The 18,946-nt window shown below is 36.9% G+C and overlaps 1 protein-coding gene across 1 annotated transcript in view; it reads right to left on the bottom strand.

Annotated features, from left to right (window-relative positions):
- Positions 1-18,946, bottom strand: part of VPS50 (VPS50 subunit of EARP/GARPII complex) — a 120,683-nt gene that overhangs the window by 17,266 nt on the left and 84,471 nt on the right. The window contains exons 19-22 of the mRNA XM_061164911.1: positions 18,488-18,606; positions 15,226-15,332; positions 4,432-4,553; positions 1,400-1,480 (exon numbers count right to left, since the gene is read on the bottom strand). Of these exons, the coding sequence (XP_061020894.1) occupies positions 1,400-1,480; positions 4,432-4,553; positions 15,226-15,332; positions 18,488-18,606 (429 nt within the window). The remainder of the gene's footprint in view (positions 1-1,399; positions 1,481-4,431; positions 4,554-15,225; positions 15,333-18,487; positions 18,607-18,946) is intronic.

Here is an 18,946-nt window from a genome sequence, read left to right as displayed (position 1 = left end):
AAGTCAATGATGGATTTTACACAAAACCAAAAAAAAAGATACAGAAAAAAAAAATTGATGACTGTGTCAAACAAGCTTTGACTCTGCAAATGAAGATCAGGATTAAGTGGGCAACAAGACCAAGAAAACAAGCCAGGTTAATCCAGGTGACACCAAACTCAAGGATTCAAGTTTATTCATTTACTTTATATACATATATTGAAGAGATGCTGTGTACTAAAGTAAGTGCTATGAATATGAATGTATATTTTAAAAATAAGTGCTGGGCAAAAAGATCTCGAAATTTTAAAGGGAACTAGATGAGACAGATACAGGTTATTTCCTCTGCATAAACAGTGCTCATACAAAATACCTACACATGGCTCTCTCACTTTATTCATCTCTCTGTCTGAAGAGCACTGTCCCATCACCCTGCTTCATTTTCTACTTGGCACTTACCAGGACCTGCCACTCTTACATATTTATCTGTCTTGCTGCCCCAATAAAATGCAAGTTTCAAGAAGATGAGAATTACCTCTGTGTACTGATGACTTTTCCACTATTACAGTAATGCATGACATATAATAATTATTCCAAATAAGTACTGTTTAAAAGAATGAATGATTACAAAAACTTCAGTAAGTATGCTCATAATATAGAGCTTATGCAAAAGTGATCGCTTATTTGGGTAAGTGAAGGAATAAAGGAAAATTCATGGATGCAGAGAAAAGCACTGAAGAACACACGTCTCTGGCTACAGTGACTAAGCATAAGAAAAAATTTTTTTCTTGTATTAAATGCTTATGTTTGCTTAAATACTATAGTGGATCAGTCCCAGTTTTGCTAACACAGCATTTTAAAACATGCATTTCATCACATGGCAGTTAAGAATCAAGACTCCTTACTATACAGCCAATTAAACTCAAACATCTCAAATGTTAAAGACATTTACAGAGCAGTCCTTAAACAATCTTTGCAGCACAACTCTCTGGCATAAACAGATGCCCCATCACAAAAACCTGTCAGTTTGGGCTGGGCTTGCTCCCACCTCCAAGCCCTTGCTCAGCCTCAGAACCTTAATTTGAATACCATTCTTTCTCCTTTTCCTCACTAATCCCATGCCTGCTTTTCAAAGTCTAGCATCCTCCTCTAGTCATTCTCAGACATTAATTGTGAAGATAAACCTTTCTTCTCTTTGAACTTGCACTGCACGCAGAACCAGTATCATATTCTTTTGGGTATACTAGCTGTCTCTCTCCATCTGGCTGTAAGAAACCTCTATCTCACTTCCTACAGGCAATTAGTGGACTAGGAACACAGGAGATTAATATATGTATAGAAATACATTTACATGTAGTGATTAGATGGCCAATTTCTATCTTAAATAACCCCAAAGAATGGATTCCAACTGATTACTTACCAGATCAATGAGGCTTTCTTGTATCCTGTTTAGAGTTGTTCTTAGTCTACTACTGCTAAGACCTAGTCCTGTTGATTCCAACTGAAAAAGACAACGGCAAGCATGTTAAATCACTTTGGAGAGAACCCTGCAAATGTTTTAACTTCAAAGTAGTGAAAAGCTATCTGATGAGTTTTTACTCAAATTCTTAGCATTCAGAGGGTTTCCAAACACCAAATTACCAAAATATCAAGGAAAGAAGTCAAATCTTCACCCTCAAGGGAACAAGAGAGCTACTTACACATGTCACACTAACATCAATCAATCTAATGAATCTTTCGGAAGAGAATTCACCAGAATTTCCTTCCCAGACTACTACTTTCAACTGTAAAGCCTAAAGATTTTCATATACTTAAAGAACCCAAGGATGGGAAAGGCCACACTGACACAGAAAAACAAAACAGAGATGATACATACTTTCAGTATCAAGAATGAGAGTATGGTAACACTACAGATTCTTCAACATTAAAAGGATAATAAGAGAATTTTATGAATAATTTTATGCCAATAAATTTACCAAACCAGATAAGATGGACAAATTCCTTGACAAACTCATAAAAATTGACCTTAGAAGAAACAGAATATTTAGCAGTTATTGTTAAATTTAATAAAAACTTTCAAAAAGTACTAACCCTACATAGACTCTCAGAAAATATAAAAAAGAATGTTTCCCAATTGTTTTATGAGACTAATATTACACTGATTTCTAAGCCAAAGATATCACAGAAAACCTAACTACAGACTCATAAACTTTATGGACACAATTTTTTTTTTTAATTCTTAAGAAAATATTGAGGAAAGAGAAGGGGACGACAGAGGATGAGATGGATGGATGGCATCAGCAACTCAATGGACATGAGTGTGAGCAAATTCCAGAAGACAGTAAAGGACAGGGAAGCCTGGCATGCTACCGTCCATGAAATTGCAAAGAGCTAGACATGACTTAGTGACAAACAGCAAGAAAATATTACCAAATTCCTTCATGACCAAGTGGTGTTTGTCCTGGGAATACAAGATTGGTTTAATAGCCCAAAATACTACTTTGAAATTAACCAACACAATTCATCATATTAATATATTTCTTTAGGAAAGAAAGTTATGATTGCTTAAATAGATTCAGAAACTTTATCCTTTCATGATAACATGAATTTATTCTTTCATGACTGAATTTATCTTTTCATAATAACAATTCAGAAAACCAGTAACAGAAGAGAATTTTGTCAACATGATCATAGGACTCTATACAATAGCTAGCATCATACTCAATGGTATAAGGCTCAACACTTTCCATCCTGGAGAGATGGAGGAGGAGGGAACAGGACAAGGATGTCAACTCTCACCACTTTTATTTTATGTTGTGCTGGAGGTCAGGTTTTTGTAATTTTTCTCCAGCATACAGATATATATGCTACATGAGGCCTACAGACTAAAAAATACAAGGCAAACAGACTGGAAAAGAAGAGGTGAAGCTGAATACCAGATGCTTCTCTTTAAGTGCTGACTTAACTCCACTCCACAAATTTTGGTACACTGTGTTTTCATTATCATTCACTTTGAAATATTTTCTGATTTCTCTAGTGGTTTCTTATTTAACCCAATCTTTATTTAAATGTGTGTTAATTTTGAAATAGTTCAGTTTTCCCATTTTATTGTTATTTCTTTCTAATTTAATTATGTTGACATCAGAAAATATATCCTATATGATTTCTATGGTTTTTAAACTCATTGGAACATGTTTCATGGCCCAGAAGTATGGTCTATCCTGACAAATGTTCAAGCCCGAACAGAACTGTTTTAACTAATATGATAGTCGCAAGTTACATGTGGCTAATTTAAATATAAACCAGCTAAAATCAAGTACAATGAAAAATCCAGTCCCCAATCACACCAGTCACGTTTAAGTGCTCAAAAGACACTGTGGCTTGTGGTTACCATATTGGGCAGTACAAATATAGAACATTTCCATTATTGCAAAACTTCTCTTGGACGGCACTGCTCTAGAGGCACAGTCTAAAAAAAGATAGAGTCAAGCTCCTTTAAAAGACTAAAAGATGCTAACAATTAGCTACAACTCCAGAATGGCTTTCTTCTTTAATATTTATTGAGCATTGTATAATGAATTAGTACCTATTTTATAGTGACATGAACTCTACAACAACTTAAGTCTCTGATTATGTCAGTATTCTAATCTTGCAGAGTAAAGAACACAGCAAATTCAGATCCTATATTAAAAGATCACGTCTTTGATACACTTGTGACCACTGAGAAAATGAGCATTCTGTGTGACAAATATAGTCGTCCATTAAAACCCACAAGTTTTCGAAAAGGTACAAAATATTGTATGTGAAAAATTAATATGAGGATATGTTCATAAAACCCAATGCTATGCTTTTATTAAAAAAAAAAAGTCTGTCAAAAATCTAGGAATTCCCAAATATCAGATCAGTTACCTGCTTAATACTGTGCTGTTCTCCTTAGGAGTAGAAAAAGATAAAACTCAACAAGATCTTTGTAAGCACATAAAGGAGGTACAGGAAATATTAAATCTATCGCAGGCAGATGGTTCAGTTCAAAGATTTTCATATTATTTTAAAAAATATTTGCCACTATCTTCTGAAGGTACAGTGCCTACGGTTGTTAGCCAATATTTAAAATGTTTCATTTATTGTAATAAATATACACCAAGACAGATTTAAACAAAGCAACATGCACATTTTCACTGCCAAAATACATAAAAGTTAGAAAGAGATGCTGCACTTTTTCTGCCAAAAATGTGAATAATATACAATATGTCTATTATATCACAGCTTAAAATTAATATTTTAAACAAGGCAACTGGGCATACAAAAAGCTGGTATCAATAATTCTGTTGCATTTTGGATGGGTAATTTTCAAAATAATGTTATTTGTGTATTTTATACAGAGAGAATGAACTTTACATTTACAAAAACAAATTTTAAAAGAAAGACTCCTCCCCCAAAAGACTAACTTACCGAATCATTCCGACCAAAAAAGGTATATATTGCATACAAGTAATAATCAAAGAGCTGAGACATGAAATGGATAACATCAAAAGCAATTGGCTTAAGAATGTTCATCATCTGCATATATTTACCTGAGAAGAAAAAAAATTAAATAGCACAAAATTAAAATCTGTTAGTCTCTAATTAAGAAACCATAGAAATACTTTACCAAAATATTTTAAATGAAATATTACATTCCTTAGTCATATCGGCCATGCCTCAAGTACTCAACAGTTATTTGTAGCTAGTGACTAGTATACTGGACAGCGCTGATATAGAACAGTTATACCATCTTGGAAAGTACTACAGGATGGCACTGATTAAAAAAGGAAAAAAAATCCCTATAAAGACTTCTCACGTCATTCTATTTTATGGTTTGCCTTATATTCATGGAGCTCCTGAACTCTTCTATGTGTATAGTGACACTGTACACATACCCAACACAGTTCCTCATCTCTTGGAGATTCTATTTAGAACAATTTCTTCAAAAAGGCTTAGGTGTAATAAGACAAAAGACTATATTCTGAGAAAAAGTGGGGTTCTTTTCATAAGCATATTATACACATGTAGCAAAAGTAAAACACAAACAAACAAGAATAAAATGTGGAAGACACTCCCCGTTACCCTGGATCCTAGCCCTGTGAAATCTGCTGCTGGAGGCCAAGAACATTTCTTTATCACCACATCAGAGCTCAGCAGTCTCAAAGTGCCAAGAACACATCCTCCTCATTCCTTCCTTTGGGAGATGCCAGTGTTCCTTTCTTTTTCCTCTACACATATGATACAGTTACATAAAAACATCCAAAACCCAAAATTTCTGCATTTATAAACTTGTTCATGTGTTTGCAAGGTGCATGGGAGATGGGCTGAATCAAATAACACCCAATAATGAGTACTGAATTGTGTTTCTTTTTAAAAGGAAATAACAGGGAAAGAAGCAGATCTATAAAAAATGCTCTTCTGCAGAAGTTGTCAAAACAGGCTATTTGCTTTTTCCAAATAAGCATTCAGGAGCCATCTCTACTTTATGGAACTGCTATGCATTTTAAACTGGTACCAGTGAGGACACCAGAATTCAAGAGAAAACACATTAACTACAGTAGGAAAAAAATGACAAATTTACTCTAATGGAACTATCTACATCATTTCTTTATTATCTAAGAACTCAGTGTATCTGTCTTAATTTACAAGAGAAATTAGTTTAAATAATGGACAGTCAGAAAAACAAGCACACACACATATCAAAGAGAAAAAAAAACATCAATTTAGATTCTAACTCCTCGATTTAGAGTTTTTTAAATTTTAGTTTTTTAGATCTTTGTAAACAAAAGATTTACAAGTCTTTTGTTTCAGAATTATTTTTTGTAATCCTTTCACATAATCAAGATTTTTTTTTAATGAAAATACACTTATAGAACATTCTGGATCATTATGAAGATATTTCATTGACTGTAAACACATCGCTATTTAAACTGCAACTATTTACCCATTAAATAATGTGCTACTGTAAAGAAAAAAAATGAAGAAGTAGATTAGTCTGTAAAAGAACTTTTCTAAAAGGTGAATAGTAGAAAACATCTGTATTCACACATATCCGGAATACAAAGCTCCTCTCCATTCCTAATAAGATTAACCATTCTTCATATAAGTCATCTTAAGAAAGGATATAAAAATGAATTAATAGGTAAAAGCTATTTTAAATGTGCATTCAGAAGGAAAAAAAAATAACAGATGATCCCAATTGGTCTGAAAAAAAAGGAAACATAATCATTCACTCATTCAATACATTCAACAAACACTTTTTGAAAGCTTACTATGCTCACGGTCTTGTGTTAAGACACAAGGAACCATACAGAGTCCCTGTTCTCTCACAGAGCCCCTTCCATGACTTCACAGGGTCCGACATGGAAGGCAGTCAGTGATAAGCAGGCTGCCAGTATATTAACATAGAGAAGAGTAAGAAATCTGTCTTTCCAGTTCTAGAGGGTTGAGTAGGCCTTTGGAGGCCTGAGGGAACTTACACACTCCCTCAGTATTACTGAACTAAAAAAGAATTTTATAATCACTTAAAATACGTATGAAGAGAAGTGGCTGAGAAAGTAAAGGCAGGCAGGTATGCTCACCAGAAAACGATAAATCCCAAAACATTCCTAGACCAGGGGTTGGCAAACCTTTCCTGTAGAGGACCAAAGGCTAGATAGCTTAGGCTCTGTACGTCATTCAGTCTCTGGGGCAGATACTCAGCTCTGCTGGTCTTGGTTTCAACCATTCAACTCTCCCATCACAGCACAGAAGCAGCCATGGACAACACGTGAACAAATGAGCATAGGTGTATTCCAATAAAACTTTATTTACAAAAACAGGTAGTCAGACTGATTTGGCCTGCAGGCTACAGTTTCCCAATCCCTGTCTGTACTAGATGACAGAGAGCAGCTGGGAGCAGGAGGATGGAAAGATACAAAGAGAACCACAAAGGATGTGGAAGCTGTCTGGTAAGACATGACTGCTGAGAAGCAACAGGTACTGCAGAAGAACAGGAACGAGGCACGGGGCTGAGAAAGGATGGATGAACTGAAGGTCTGCACATGGAACAAGCTACCTGTCCTAGCTACTGTTCCTCATCAGCAGTTACAGTACTGTAGCCTCCCCCCACCTCACCTGCGGTTTCAGTTACCCACAGTCAACCTCACTCCAAGAATAGCAAATAGAAAACTCTGGAAATAAACAAGTCATAAGTTTTAAGTCGAGTGTTGCTCTGAGTAGCGTGCTGAAATCTCAGCTGTCTGGCACCATCCCTGTGGCCAGCATATCCTGCCTGCTGGTCACTTAGTACCACTTCAGTTATCAGATCAACTGTTGTGGTATCTCTGTGCCTGTGTTTAAGGAATCCTGATTTTACTTTGTAACGGCCCCCAAACACAAGAGAAGTGGTGCTGGCAATTTGGATCTGCCAAAGAGAAGCTGTACGGTACTTCCTTTGAGTGAAAAGGTGGACGTTCACAACTTAATAATGAAAGAAAAAAAATCATATGCTGAGGATGCTAAGATCTACGGTAAGATTGAATCTTCTGTGAAATCATGAAGAAGGAAAACGAAATTTGTGCTAGTTTCGTTGTCACACCCTGGACTTGCAAAAGTTTCAGCCAAAGCAATAAGTGTTTAGCTAAGATGGTAAAGGCACTGAATCTGCACAGTAAGATACTGTGTGAGAGAGACTACATTTATATAACGTTTATTATAGTGTAATGTTATAATTTTTCCATTTTATTATTAGTTTGGCTTGTTAATCTTTTCCTGTGCCTAGCCTAATTTATAAATTAAATTAAACTTTTTACCACAGGTATGTATACCTAAGAAAAACATCATCTATATAGGGTTTGCCATTATCTATGGTTTTAGGCATCTACTGGGGAACTTTGAACATATCTCAACACATAAGGGGGGACTACTGTACAGGCTGCCAGAATTTCCCAGACAAAAGCAAAATAAAACCCCCTAAAAGTTCTTTCTAAAAGAAGTATACAGTAAACAACACCCCCCCCCCAACCCCAGCAAATACACTTAATTGAACAAACTTAAAAAAATAAATTAGAAAAGCTAAGGTTTCTAGTGTGGCTATTGGCATCACAGATTAAAACTTTTCTCATTCTGGGAACTTGGAGATCTGTCCCCATAACGTAAAGGCCACCAGCAAGTTCACCCAGACCTGCCCTACTCTATACAAGGTTCCCAGCTGGATTATCTACTAAGGAGAAAGACCCTGCTCCAACACAGTTCTCATGACTCAGCAGAGGACACCCACAATGGCCATCCAGGCCTTCTATTTTAGGGATAAATAATCAAAAGTCACCAGGCCCATGAGGAAAATTCAGAGTGACAGTAAAAAGAAAAGTTGATGCTAGAGAAAATAAAACAACGAAAGCTAAAGAAGAGGAAATACAGTAATTATGTAAAGCCCTATAATAGGCAAACATGGCAGGAAGAAAAAGAGTACAGAAGGGTTCTTAAGTATTTAAAGTTATTAAAAATGTGATTTTTAAAAACATTAAAGAAATGGGGAAAGGAAGTCTACCAGAAGGTATAGCAAAAAGATAAGAATACAGAAAAATATTGATATTCGAGAAATATGAGAGACATAAAGGGCCAACTTAAGAGACTAAACACTTGAGTAAGGGGAAATCAAAGAAAAAGAGATTAAAGAAAATGGGGAAGTAGAAATCAAAGAAACATCATAGCTGAGAAACACATGAACCATTAGACTGAAAGGATAACAAACTACCCAAAACACTTAATGAAAAAGAACTCACACACAGAGACATCATAGAGGATTCTGAAATATCAAGGAGAAAAAAAACACTAAAAGCTTTCAGACAGACAGAAGAAATTCACCTACAATAAAATGAATAATAGAACATCCGACACTTCAACTTTCTAAGGAAAAGTAATTCTCAGTCGACAATTCTATACACAACTAAACTGTCATTCCAAGGGCAGAATAAAGACATATTTAGACTGACGAGGATTCAAAACATTTACTTCTTAACACCCTTTTCTGAGAAATTACAATTAGAAGAAAGACAATCGGAAACAAACCAAGAAATTGCCTCCATACTACTGAGAGGGAGCAGTAGGCGGGTGGCAGACACTTGCTTTTTACCACAGGCTCTTCTTTACTAATTAAGTGGCTCAGTGGTAAAGAACCTGCCTGCAGTGCAGGAGATGCGGGTTTGATCCCTGGGTCGGAAAGATCCCCTGGAGGAGGGCATGGCAACCCACTCCAGTACTCTTGCCTGGAGCATCCCATGGACAGAGGAGCTCGGCAGGCTACAGTCCATGGGGTCGTGAAGAGTCGGACACGACTGAGCACGCATATACACATGCACGTGTTACTGTGAGAGGAGCCACCTTGATAAAAATACAGAAGCATGGTTCCGAAGTTAGCCAGCCGAGCTGAGAAAATGTGGTCTGTAGTTCAGATACACAAGCACCCTCTCTTCCTCTCCAGAGTTCCCAACAGAAGGCACAGAGGTAGCATGCTTTAGGGACACAGAGGAAAGTTACCTAACAGGTAGCCTAGATAACCAAGAAAGGTGTCTCCCAAACTACAAACTTCATGAAGTTCCTATTTCTGCCTCCAGCCTCTATTATCACCATGCTGACCTCTGTCCAGGAACTGACACTCCTGAAATCCTCCACTAGGGTATGAAGCATGTAAGTCAAGAGCTTACTGGCTCTAGGATCAGACAACCTGTGTGACATATAAGCCATGTTATTTATCACCGGGCTTCAATTAACTGTATGTTAAAAAGGTACTCTGAAGAACTCATGAGAAAATGCTTGTCAAGTATTTACATAGCATATAATAAGAGAGCAAAATGTCTTAGCTACCTCTGCTACTTTTTAAAAATAAATATACTCATGATGAAGGCAAAATGGGAGACATATATATATATATATATACATACATATATATATATAGGATATTACATGAAGAGAATCTAACCTAATCTGGAGATGAGGAAAAGCTTCAGAGGAAGCACTGTTTAAACTTTCTCACCCTTTGCAGCAACATGGATGGGTCTAGAGATGATCATAGTAAGTTAAGTCAAGTCAGACAGAGAAAGACAAAAATCACATGACATCACTTACATGTGGAATCTAAAAAATGATACAAATGAACTTATTTACAAAACAGAAACAGACTCAGAGACATAGAAAACAGACTTATTGTTACCAAATGGTAAGAGGGAGAATAAACTGGGGATTTGGGTTTAGCGGATACACACTATTACATACAAAATAAACAAGGGCCTACTGTACAGCACTGGGGACTATATTTGATATCTTGTAACAGTATAATGGAAACAATCTGAAAAAGGAATACATACATATATATATATATGCACATATGTGCGTATGTGTGTTATATGTATGTATATGAAACTGAACCATTTCCTGTACATCGGAAACAGTGTAAATCAACTATACTTAACTTTTTTTAAAAAAGCAAAAAACAAAAACCCTCTCACCCTAAATCTAGAGCATGAGTCCTGTCTACTCAAGGGAAAGAGACACACAGAGGGCTGCAGAAGAAACCACGGAGCCGCGTGGACAAGGACTACACCAAGAGGGACAAGAGTGGGCCTGCCTTCCCAGCTCATCGTAGGAAACACAGAGAGGAGTGTGATGACCACAGGGAAGGTGGCCTGGGGGGATTCAGTCAGTGAGACACAGCGCCTATGCAGAGGAGGGAATGCAGGGAAAAAGAATAAGAAATGCTGCAAGTGTGTTTGTGTGTGTGTGTGTGTGTGTGTGTGTGTGTGTGTGTGTGTGTGTGTGTTAAAAATTAAGTGTTCTCAGTGTAAAATTTACTGAGTAGCTACAGAAGTGAAAAGCATTTGGCTGGGTGCTCTATATGCTGCAAAGATGGCAAACTTTCTTCTTCTTGTATAGGAGCTAACAATCTGATGGGGCAAAAGCAAGAACAGGATCTGAGTTGGAAGGATGTTTGTTATCCTTAGAACAGTGCACTGAGTTGAGAGATTCTCAATGGGTATAAATAGCACATTAAGGCCAACTGGAAATGCTATAAATGAGAAAGGAGATTTGGAGGTCAGGGCTTTGTTTATACCTTGGGGTATTTTAATTTTTAACCATTTTCACACATTACTTTTTCAATTTAAAACACTCTGTCATGTCAATGTATGGCAAAACCAATACAATATTGTAAAGAAAATAAATAAATAAAACTGAAAAAAAAAGAAATCATACATACACAAAAATTAAACACTCTGTGATAAAATAAAAATATCAATGCCCCACCTATAAGAATGTACCAATGAAAGAGATTTCTTCCCTCCTATTTCTGGGTTTCCTCCATCATATACACTGCCACTCAGCCACAGTCTGACTAAATGTCCCTTATGTATGTTTCCCAGTAATGTTAAGTCCTGTGCATGGGCTGGTGTGTATTCTTTCCAGCTGCTAAGGTAATAATTTTGATTTAAGGACTGCAGGTTTTATGAACATAGGTTCTGGCACCCTATCTTCTGCCCCTCAGCTTAACCACAGCTGCTCACATGAGAGTTGCCTCCAGTAGAGAAAACTGGATAACAAGGCTACTTCAGTGATGAGACATATACCTTTAAATTTCTCTGCCTCTAGCTGCAAGAAATTCTCAGCCTGACAGGATTTTCTCTTTTCACAAGCAAGCATTCTGGTTGGTCCCCTGTACTTGTGAAAGACTCCAAGCCTTTCTAATAGATTTGGGTACCACCTAGGACTGGGGAGCCCCATTAACACTCTTTTGTCTAATCTCTCCTAAATATCTGCCAAATAAACACCACTTTGTATACGCCTTTAATGTTCTCAAATGTGCTTCCCAACCACTGAGAGTGAGTTCCTTCATCTTCCCAGGCACCAAAAATTAATCTAGCTTATTTACACAACTGGCTTTGTGGAGAAGACTCTTGAGAGTCCCTTGGACTGCAAGGAGATCCAACCAGTCCATCCCTGAAGGAGATCAGTCCTGGGTGTTCACTGGAAGGACTGATGCTGAAGCTCAAACTCCAATACTTTGGCCGCCTCATGCGAGGAGTTGACTCATTAGAAAAGACCCTGATGCTGGGAGGGATTGGGGGCAAGAGGAGAAGGGACGACAGAGGATGAGATGGCTGGATGGCATCACCGACTCGATGGACATGGGTTTGAGTAAATTCCGGGAGTTGGTGATGGACAGGGAGGCCTGGCGTGCTGCGATTCATGGGGTCACAAAGAGTTGGAGACGACTGAGCGACTGAACTGAACTGAACTGAACCGGCTTTGTAAGAAGAGATGTTACCTTTGCCAGTATTACCTTCAAGTATTTCTATGCAGTAATAACAGGGGATGGAGTACTGTTATTTACTAGTCAGAGACCCCTCAGTGAGTGGCTCCCTTAAAGTTCTATTTTATGAATATGTACGAAATGAAGATAAAGACACCTAGGCAGAGAGACAGTGGCAGGCATGGAAGTCTACTGAGGAAGAGTGGCAGCACCTAGTCCCAGCCCGAAATGAAAGACACGAGTTAGATGATCACACTAGGCACTGTGCCCCAGTGACAACTCTAGTAAAAGATCCAGTGGGAAGAAGACTTAAATTACGGTGGTCAGGTTCCCTGAGTAAGGTTCTATTCAGGACTGCTCAGGTTTTACACACTTGCTATTCTAAAGAGCCACAGAATGAAGTTTTTCTGTTCTTATAAAGCCACTGTTAGAAAACAATGTCCACTGTGCTGGTCAGCGATCGTTATGGAAGAATTTGTTGTTCCTGTCTTCTGAATTTAGTTCCAGCAGCACACTTCTATCATTATCATATCCCTTTCTTAGATAATGAGGAAAACAGAATGCATTGTTCCTTCTGATTTGCCTGCATCCCAGGTGGTGCTAGTGGTAAAGAACCCGCCTGCCAATGCAGGAGATGTAAGAGACTCGAGTTCAATACCTGGGTTGGGAAGATCCCCTGGAGGAAGAAGGCCTGGCAACCCACTCCAGTATTCTTGCCTGGAGACTCCCATGGACAGAGGAGCCTGGTGGGGTCCATAGGGTCGCAGAATCGGACATGACTGAAGCAACTCAGCACGCACACAATTGAATAAAACATGATTTTCCCCTCCTCAATTTTGTTGTGGCTTCCTATCTGCTTTGAGTGAATATATGTCTTTTAGGGTAAAAGGCAACAATGATGACCTCTAATCCTTTTTGAACTAGGTAAAGGAGTTAACTTACCTTAAATGTGGTTAAGTTACCATTTAATGTGGTTGATTGTACTATTTTCCCCAATTATCTGTTCTTTCCCACCTCCACGCCCTGGAAGAGGATTACACATCCTTGCCCACTGCCCTGGACTGGCAGTTCCTTCCTGTGACAGAAGTTCACTTCTCTGCCATGGGTCAAGCCTGACTTGCTATGACCAGTGACAGGTCACAGGAGTCAGGGTGGCACATCAGGGTGGCAGCTTTAAGAGTCCTAACGTGGTTCAGCTCCTGTCCTCCCCACATCCCAGACTGCTGCCACTTTTTCAGCCTGCATCGCAGAGTGAAGACACACAGGGGGCAGAGCTAAGATGCTCAGGAGTCAATATGCATCATGGTAAATCATGATGAGGCCACTGATGAGTTAGGGTGTTCTGTCACTTCCCCATAACCGAGCAAAAACTGACTGCATTCAACTACATCTCAAGCGGCGTGTCCAGACGCTGTAATCTACAGTGAGTACAGAGGACTGATAAGGATGACAAGGACCTTGGAATATCCATCAGTGAGGACCATATAAGGGACCTAAGCACACCGACCCTGAAGAAGGGACTGGGGGAGGGGAAGCAAAAGGAAAGGAAGGACAGTATAGCTACCACCACATATCGGAAAAGTGACCACATGGGAAAAAAGGAGAAAAAAGTATAGACTTACTCTTTTTGCTTTTAAGGGCATATCTAAGACCAAGAGGTAGAATTAGACAGTTATTTTGGTTTACTATGAGGAAGAGATTTCTACCAATTATATCAGTCTAAGAGCAGAATGAGGAGTCTTGCAAACTAATAATGGTTTCAGCAACTGCAAGACATGAAACAGAAACTAGATAGCCAACATATATTAGATGCAGTAGGGAAAGAAATCCTCATTTTATGGGAAATTATACAAGATCATCTCCTCAGAACTCTTCTAATTCTGACTATAAATTCTAGAGAGTAACTCACGACTGTAGGTTCAGTTAGCTCTCTTGGATAAAGAAGAAAAGCTAATTCCCTGGCAATAATCAGCCATATAATAGCTTTTTAGAATCTGCCATTTCTCTGTGTCATAAAAATAGAAACTTTTTCTTTTCTGCTCAATTCATTATTACTTTTCCACACCATTTTTCCTAAAGAAAGTGAGATTTAAAAAAAAAAAAAAATTCTTCCTTCTTTATCCCATTCATTAATGAAATTTAGAAATTATCTTTGGGAACACAGACTTTTTTTTATTAGAGCTAAGAGTAATTAAACTAGGCAACAGGAAATTATCATCTCCATAAATAGAAGACAGAGATTCTTACAGAAAATCACTAAGATTCCTGACTGGTATAGATAACTTAATTAACATGAGAAGACATCTCTATAACTTATTTGTCAAACGTACAGACTTATTTGGGAGATACAAAGGTTAAGATAGCATATAAAATGCTGAAGTACTGATATTAAAAATCCATATCATCTTCAAACTTAAATATTTCATATGGCATTTCTAGGTTATCTGCTGTCTACAAAATCATCAATAAAGGTCTTATCTGTAATATGAATAACACTTCCCATGGTGTGAACATTTAGCTTGTAGAACTCTTGTGTCTGAAAAATGCCTGAACAATCACTATTCACTCTGCCTATTTGACAAGATTGTGAATATCAGTGAAACAATAAAATACAAAATACTGTATAAATACAAAACTGGTACTACCAATTCCTATATGGACCTCTAACTCACACAGAGAATTTTTCCACTAGATTTCTATTAATTGGAATATTTTAGAAAAAGTGGAAGATACAAATATAAGTAGCTAACTAAAAAAGAAAAACTGACATTAGTATTACACTATTTGGAACAATTAAGATGAGAAAGCACTGACAGTAAGACACTCTTAAATTCCTCACTGTGGTGGGCGCTGGACTGCACAATGAAAACCCATTTGGTAACAAATGTAGACTAATTTAACTGGTATAATAATTAAAAAAAAAAGGAATAGCTACTTACCAACAAGCCTTATTACATTCAATGTTGTATTTGTTAAGATGGGTGCATTCACTTTATTTAGACTGTAATCTGATTTCTTCCTGCTTTTTAGGGTCTCTCGAGAAACACTTGATATGAGAAAACAAAACAGATTTCAAATTAGGGTTGTCAAGTAGTAAGTAGATAAGTTATTCAGCTTAGGATATAGCCTTCCTTCACTAGTTAGCTATTGAAAATCTTACCACGTATCAGCTGGGGATGCAGAGATTATCCTCCTGTCCTGACAGAGCTTACAGTCCAGAGGGGAAGAGAAATCAGTAAACCAAGAAATAAAGGACTATAACGTATTTCTTTGGTTCTCACATATTATCAACCACTAAAAGAAGCTGTGTCACTGAATCAGAGCAATGTTTTCTTAGGTCTCCCAAGCCAATAGAAATAAAAGCAAAAATAAACAGATGGGACCTAATCAAACTTACATTCATTTGCACAGTAAAGGAAACCATAAACAAAATTAAAAGACAGCCCATGAATTGGGACAAAGTATTTGCAAATGATGGGACTAACAAGGGCTAACCTTTCAAAATATACAAACAGCACATAGAAATTAATAACAAAAAAACAACACCCCAATCAAAAAATGAGCAGAAGACCTAAACGGACATTTCTCCAAGGAAGACATACAGGTGGCCAACAGGTACATGAAACGATGTTCAACACTGACAATTATTAGAGAAAGGCAAATCAAAACTACAGTGAGGTTATCACCCCAAACCAGATGGAATGGCCATCATCAAAAGTCTATAAATAATAAATGCTGGAGAGAGAGTGAAGAGAAAGGAACCCTCCTACACTGTTGGTGGGGATGTAAATTAGTGCAGCCACTATAGAGAGCAGTATGGAGGTTCCTTAAAAAACTAAAAATAGAGTTACATGCCCCAGCAATCACACTCCTAGGCATATATCCAGAAAAGATGAAAGCTCTAATTTGAAAAGATACATGAAGCCCAGTTCTCACAGTGGCACTATTTACAATAGCCAAGATGTGGAAGCAACCTAAGTATCCATCTACAGATGAATAGGTAAAGTATGTGTATGTATAAATATATATATGAAGACACACACACCCACATATGCACACACACATACACAAACACATCCATACAATGGAATACTGTCCAGCTATAAAAAAATGAAATAACATTATTCAGAGCAACATGGATGAATCTACAGATTATTACACTAAGTTAAGTAAGTCAGACAAAGAAAGACAAATACTATAGGATATCACTTATATGTGGAATCTAAAAAACAGTACAAATGAACTTATTTATGAAACAAAAACAAACTCACAGACATTGGAATAAAAACTTATGGTTATCAAAGGGGAAGTGGTGGGGAGACTATCTGGGTATATGGGATTAACAGATGCACACCACCACATATAAAATAGATAAAAAAACAAGGATTTATTGTATAGCACAGGGAACTGTATTCAATATCTCATGATAAACAATAATGGAAAAGAATTTTTTAAAAGTATATATACACACACATATATGCATAGCTGAATCACTTTGCTGTACAATACAACTAACACAAAATTATAAATCAACTATATGTCATTAAATAAATGAATAATAAACAAAAAAGAAGCTATGTCATTTAAAAAACAAACAAATGTTCTAGGGAAATAACACATCAACTGTACAAAGCATCCTGATTTCAGACCTACAAATATGAACAACATTTTACTTAGAATCTGAAATAGGTATAAAGTATAATGGTAAAGTCTAGGGTTGGGGTGACAGTAGTAAATTCAAAGGAAAAGCAGGAGATATACGGTAAGTGCAGAAGGAAAGGGGACAACATGTAACAAGGTCAGAGGTGAGAAAACAATAGAGTACTCAGAGAGGCCTAAGGAGTTGACAGTGGAAGCCTGGAGAATGCATGGGCAGAAGGAAAAGTAAAGGCCAGACCACTGGAAACAAGAGAACCTCATGATCATAAAGAGCATGAACTTTATCTTAATTGCAGTGGTGAGTCATTAAGCATTTTAGCCAGGAGAAAGACACAGTCAAATTTGTATATGAAAGAAAAATCTAAATTTGTGTCCAACAATGAATTAGAAAGGTTAAGACTAGAGATGGGAAGCCAAGGAAAGGGGACTGATTCAATGATTTGCACAGAGACTTTTCCTTGAACTAGGATGGTGGCAGTGAAATACAAGAAATTTTGATAAATTCAAGAGACACTGAGAAGTTGGAATTGACAGTAACTGTCGACTGGTTGGCTGATTGCCAATTACTAGTTTACATCATGTATATTTCTTAGGGGTAAAAGTTTAAGGGGCTGTAAAATCTACCAAGAATGTGAGTACATACACATGTAAATGGCAGCTGTTTGTTCAACTTAAGAGTTTTCTTTTCAGCAAAAACGTAACCTAGAACATCTGATGAAGAAGTCCAACAAAATAGTTCTCCTCAGTTCAAAATGGATCACAGATGTAGATATCACACATTTGTGTAAACCAATGGAAAAAAAAAATTTCCCAATTATATGAGTTGCTCATTTTTGAGGTGAGAGGTTATATCAATCAAGGTGTCAAATCAACCAAGTATTAACTAGATACTTGAAGGGTAAAGGGTAAGTAAATCTGTCATTAAAAATAAAGTATATTTGTGGTCATTCAGTGTCTGATAGTCATGACATTACTCACAAATCAGAATCAGGCCCAATTTAAAGAAGGTGACAAAAATTCTTATATGGTTATCATAGTTATTGAAGAAGACAGTTAATCATAAAACAAAAACTCAAGTACAAAAAAAGGAACATCAATAAAAGGCTCAAATAGCAAATATCAATGACACTGGGAAGATTTTTCTGTATTTACTAGACTGAGGCAGGAACTCCACATACAAAACAGATGACTGTTTCCCTCCTTGAGGAAAAGGAAATCAATGTGAAACAAACGGATCTATGTGAGGCATAAACTGCCTTCGAAAGCGGTACTGATTCTATAAATTGCAAGTCTGTTTATCTGCAAAAGCTACTGAATTAAGAACTCTTAGGTTATGCCAATTATGAGAAAAAAAAAAAAAAAACTACTACATTTTCAGCCTTTCAGGAATCGTTTAAAAAATATATTAACTTGTCATGTGACATTATAACCAAAAGAAAATTTAATTTTTGAGGTCTGTTTTTTCTTAACCTTGCAAGTAAATCCTATATGTTAAGCATGCAACATAAAACGTGAAATACCATACAACCTAAGAATAATTACCTTTTCACAGGAGCATCTCCTGTCTGCTCATCAACAAAATCTCGTTTTAGTTCCTCAGGAACATCACTGTCACTGTCATATTCCTGATAGGCACTTTTTTCTTGTTCATCAGATTCATACTGAAAACAAAAACAAAAACAAAAACAGTATATTCAACAGTGTGAACATAGAACCAACCTTTCTTGGAGTCTTTCAACACAATAATAACCAATCTTATAAGAAGCTTTAATTTTGCCATCAAAAGCTTGTTAACCTTCCCTTTTCTTTATCATCATGCTACCCTAACCAGCAAAAGAAAAAAGAAAAATACAAACATTATACTTTCAAAAGCTTATAAATGACCAAAAGAAAAAGAAAGCTTTCACATAAACAAATAAAAAACAACACACACCCTAGAAGAGGAAAACAGTGTATGTTTGATTAAAAACACTCTTTCTTCAAGTAGTTTCATCAAACATA

The sequence above is a fragment of the Dama dama genome, chromosome 18 (genome assembly GCF_033118175.1).
Source record: "Dama dama isolate Ldn47 chromosome 18, ASM3311817v1, whole genome shotgun sequence".
Lineage (NCBI taxonomy): Eukaryota > Metazoa > Chordata > Mammalia > Artiodactyla > Cervidae > Dama > Dama dama.
This window is presented reverse-complemented; position numbering and strand designations above follow the sequence as displayed.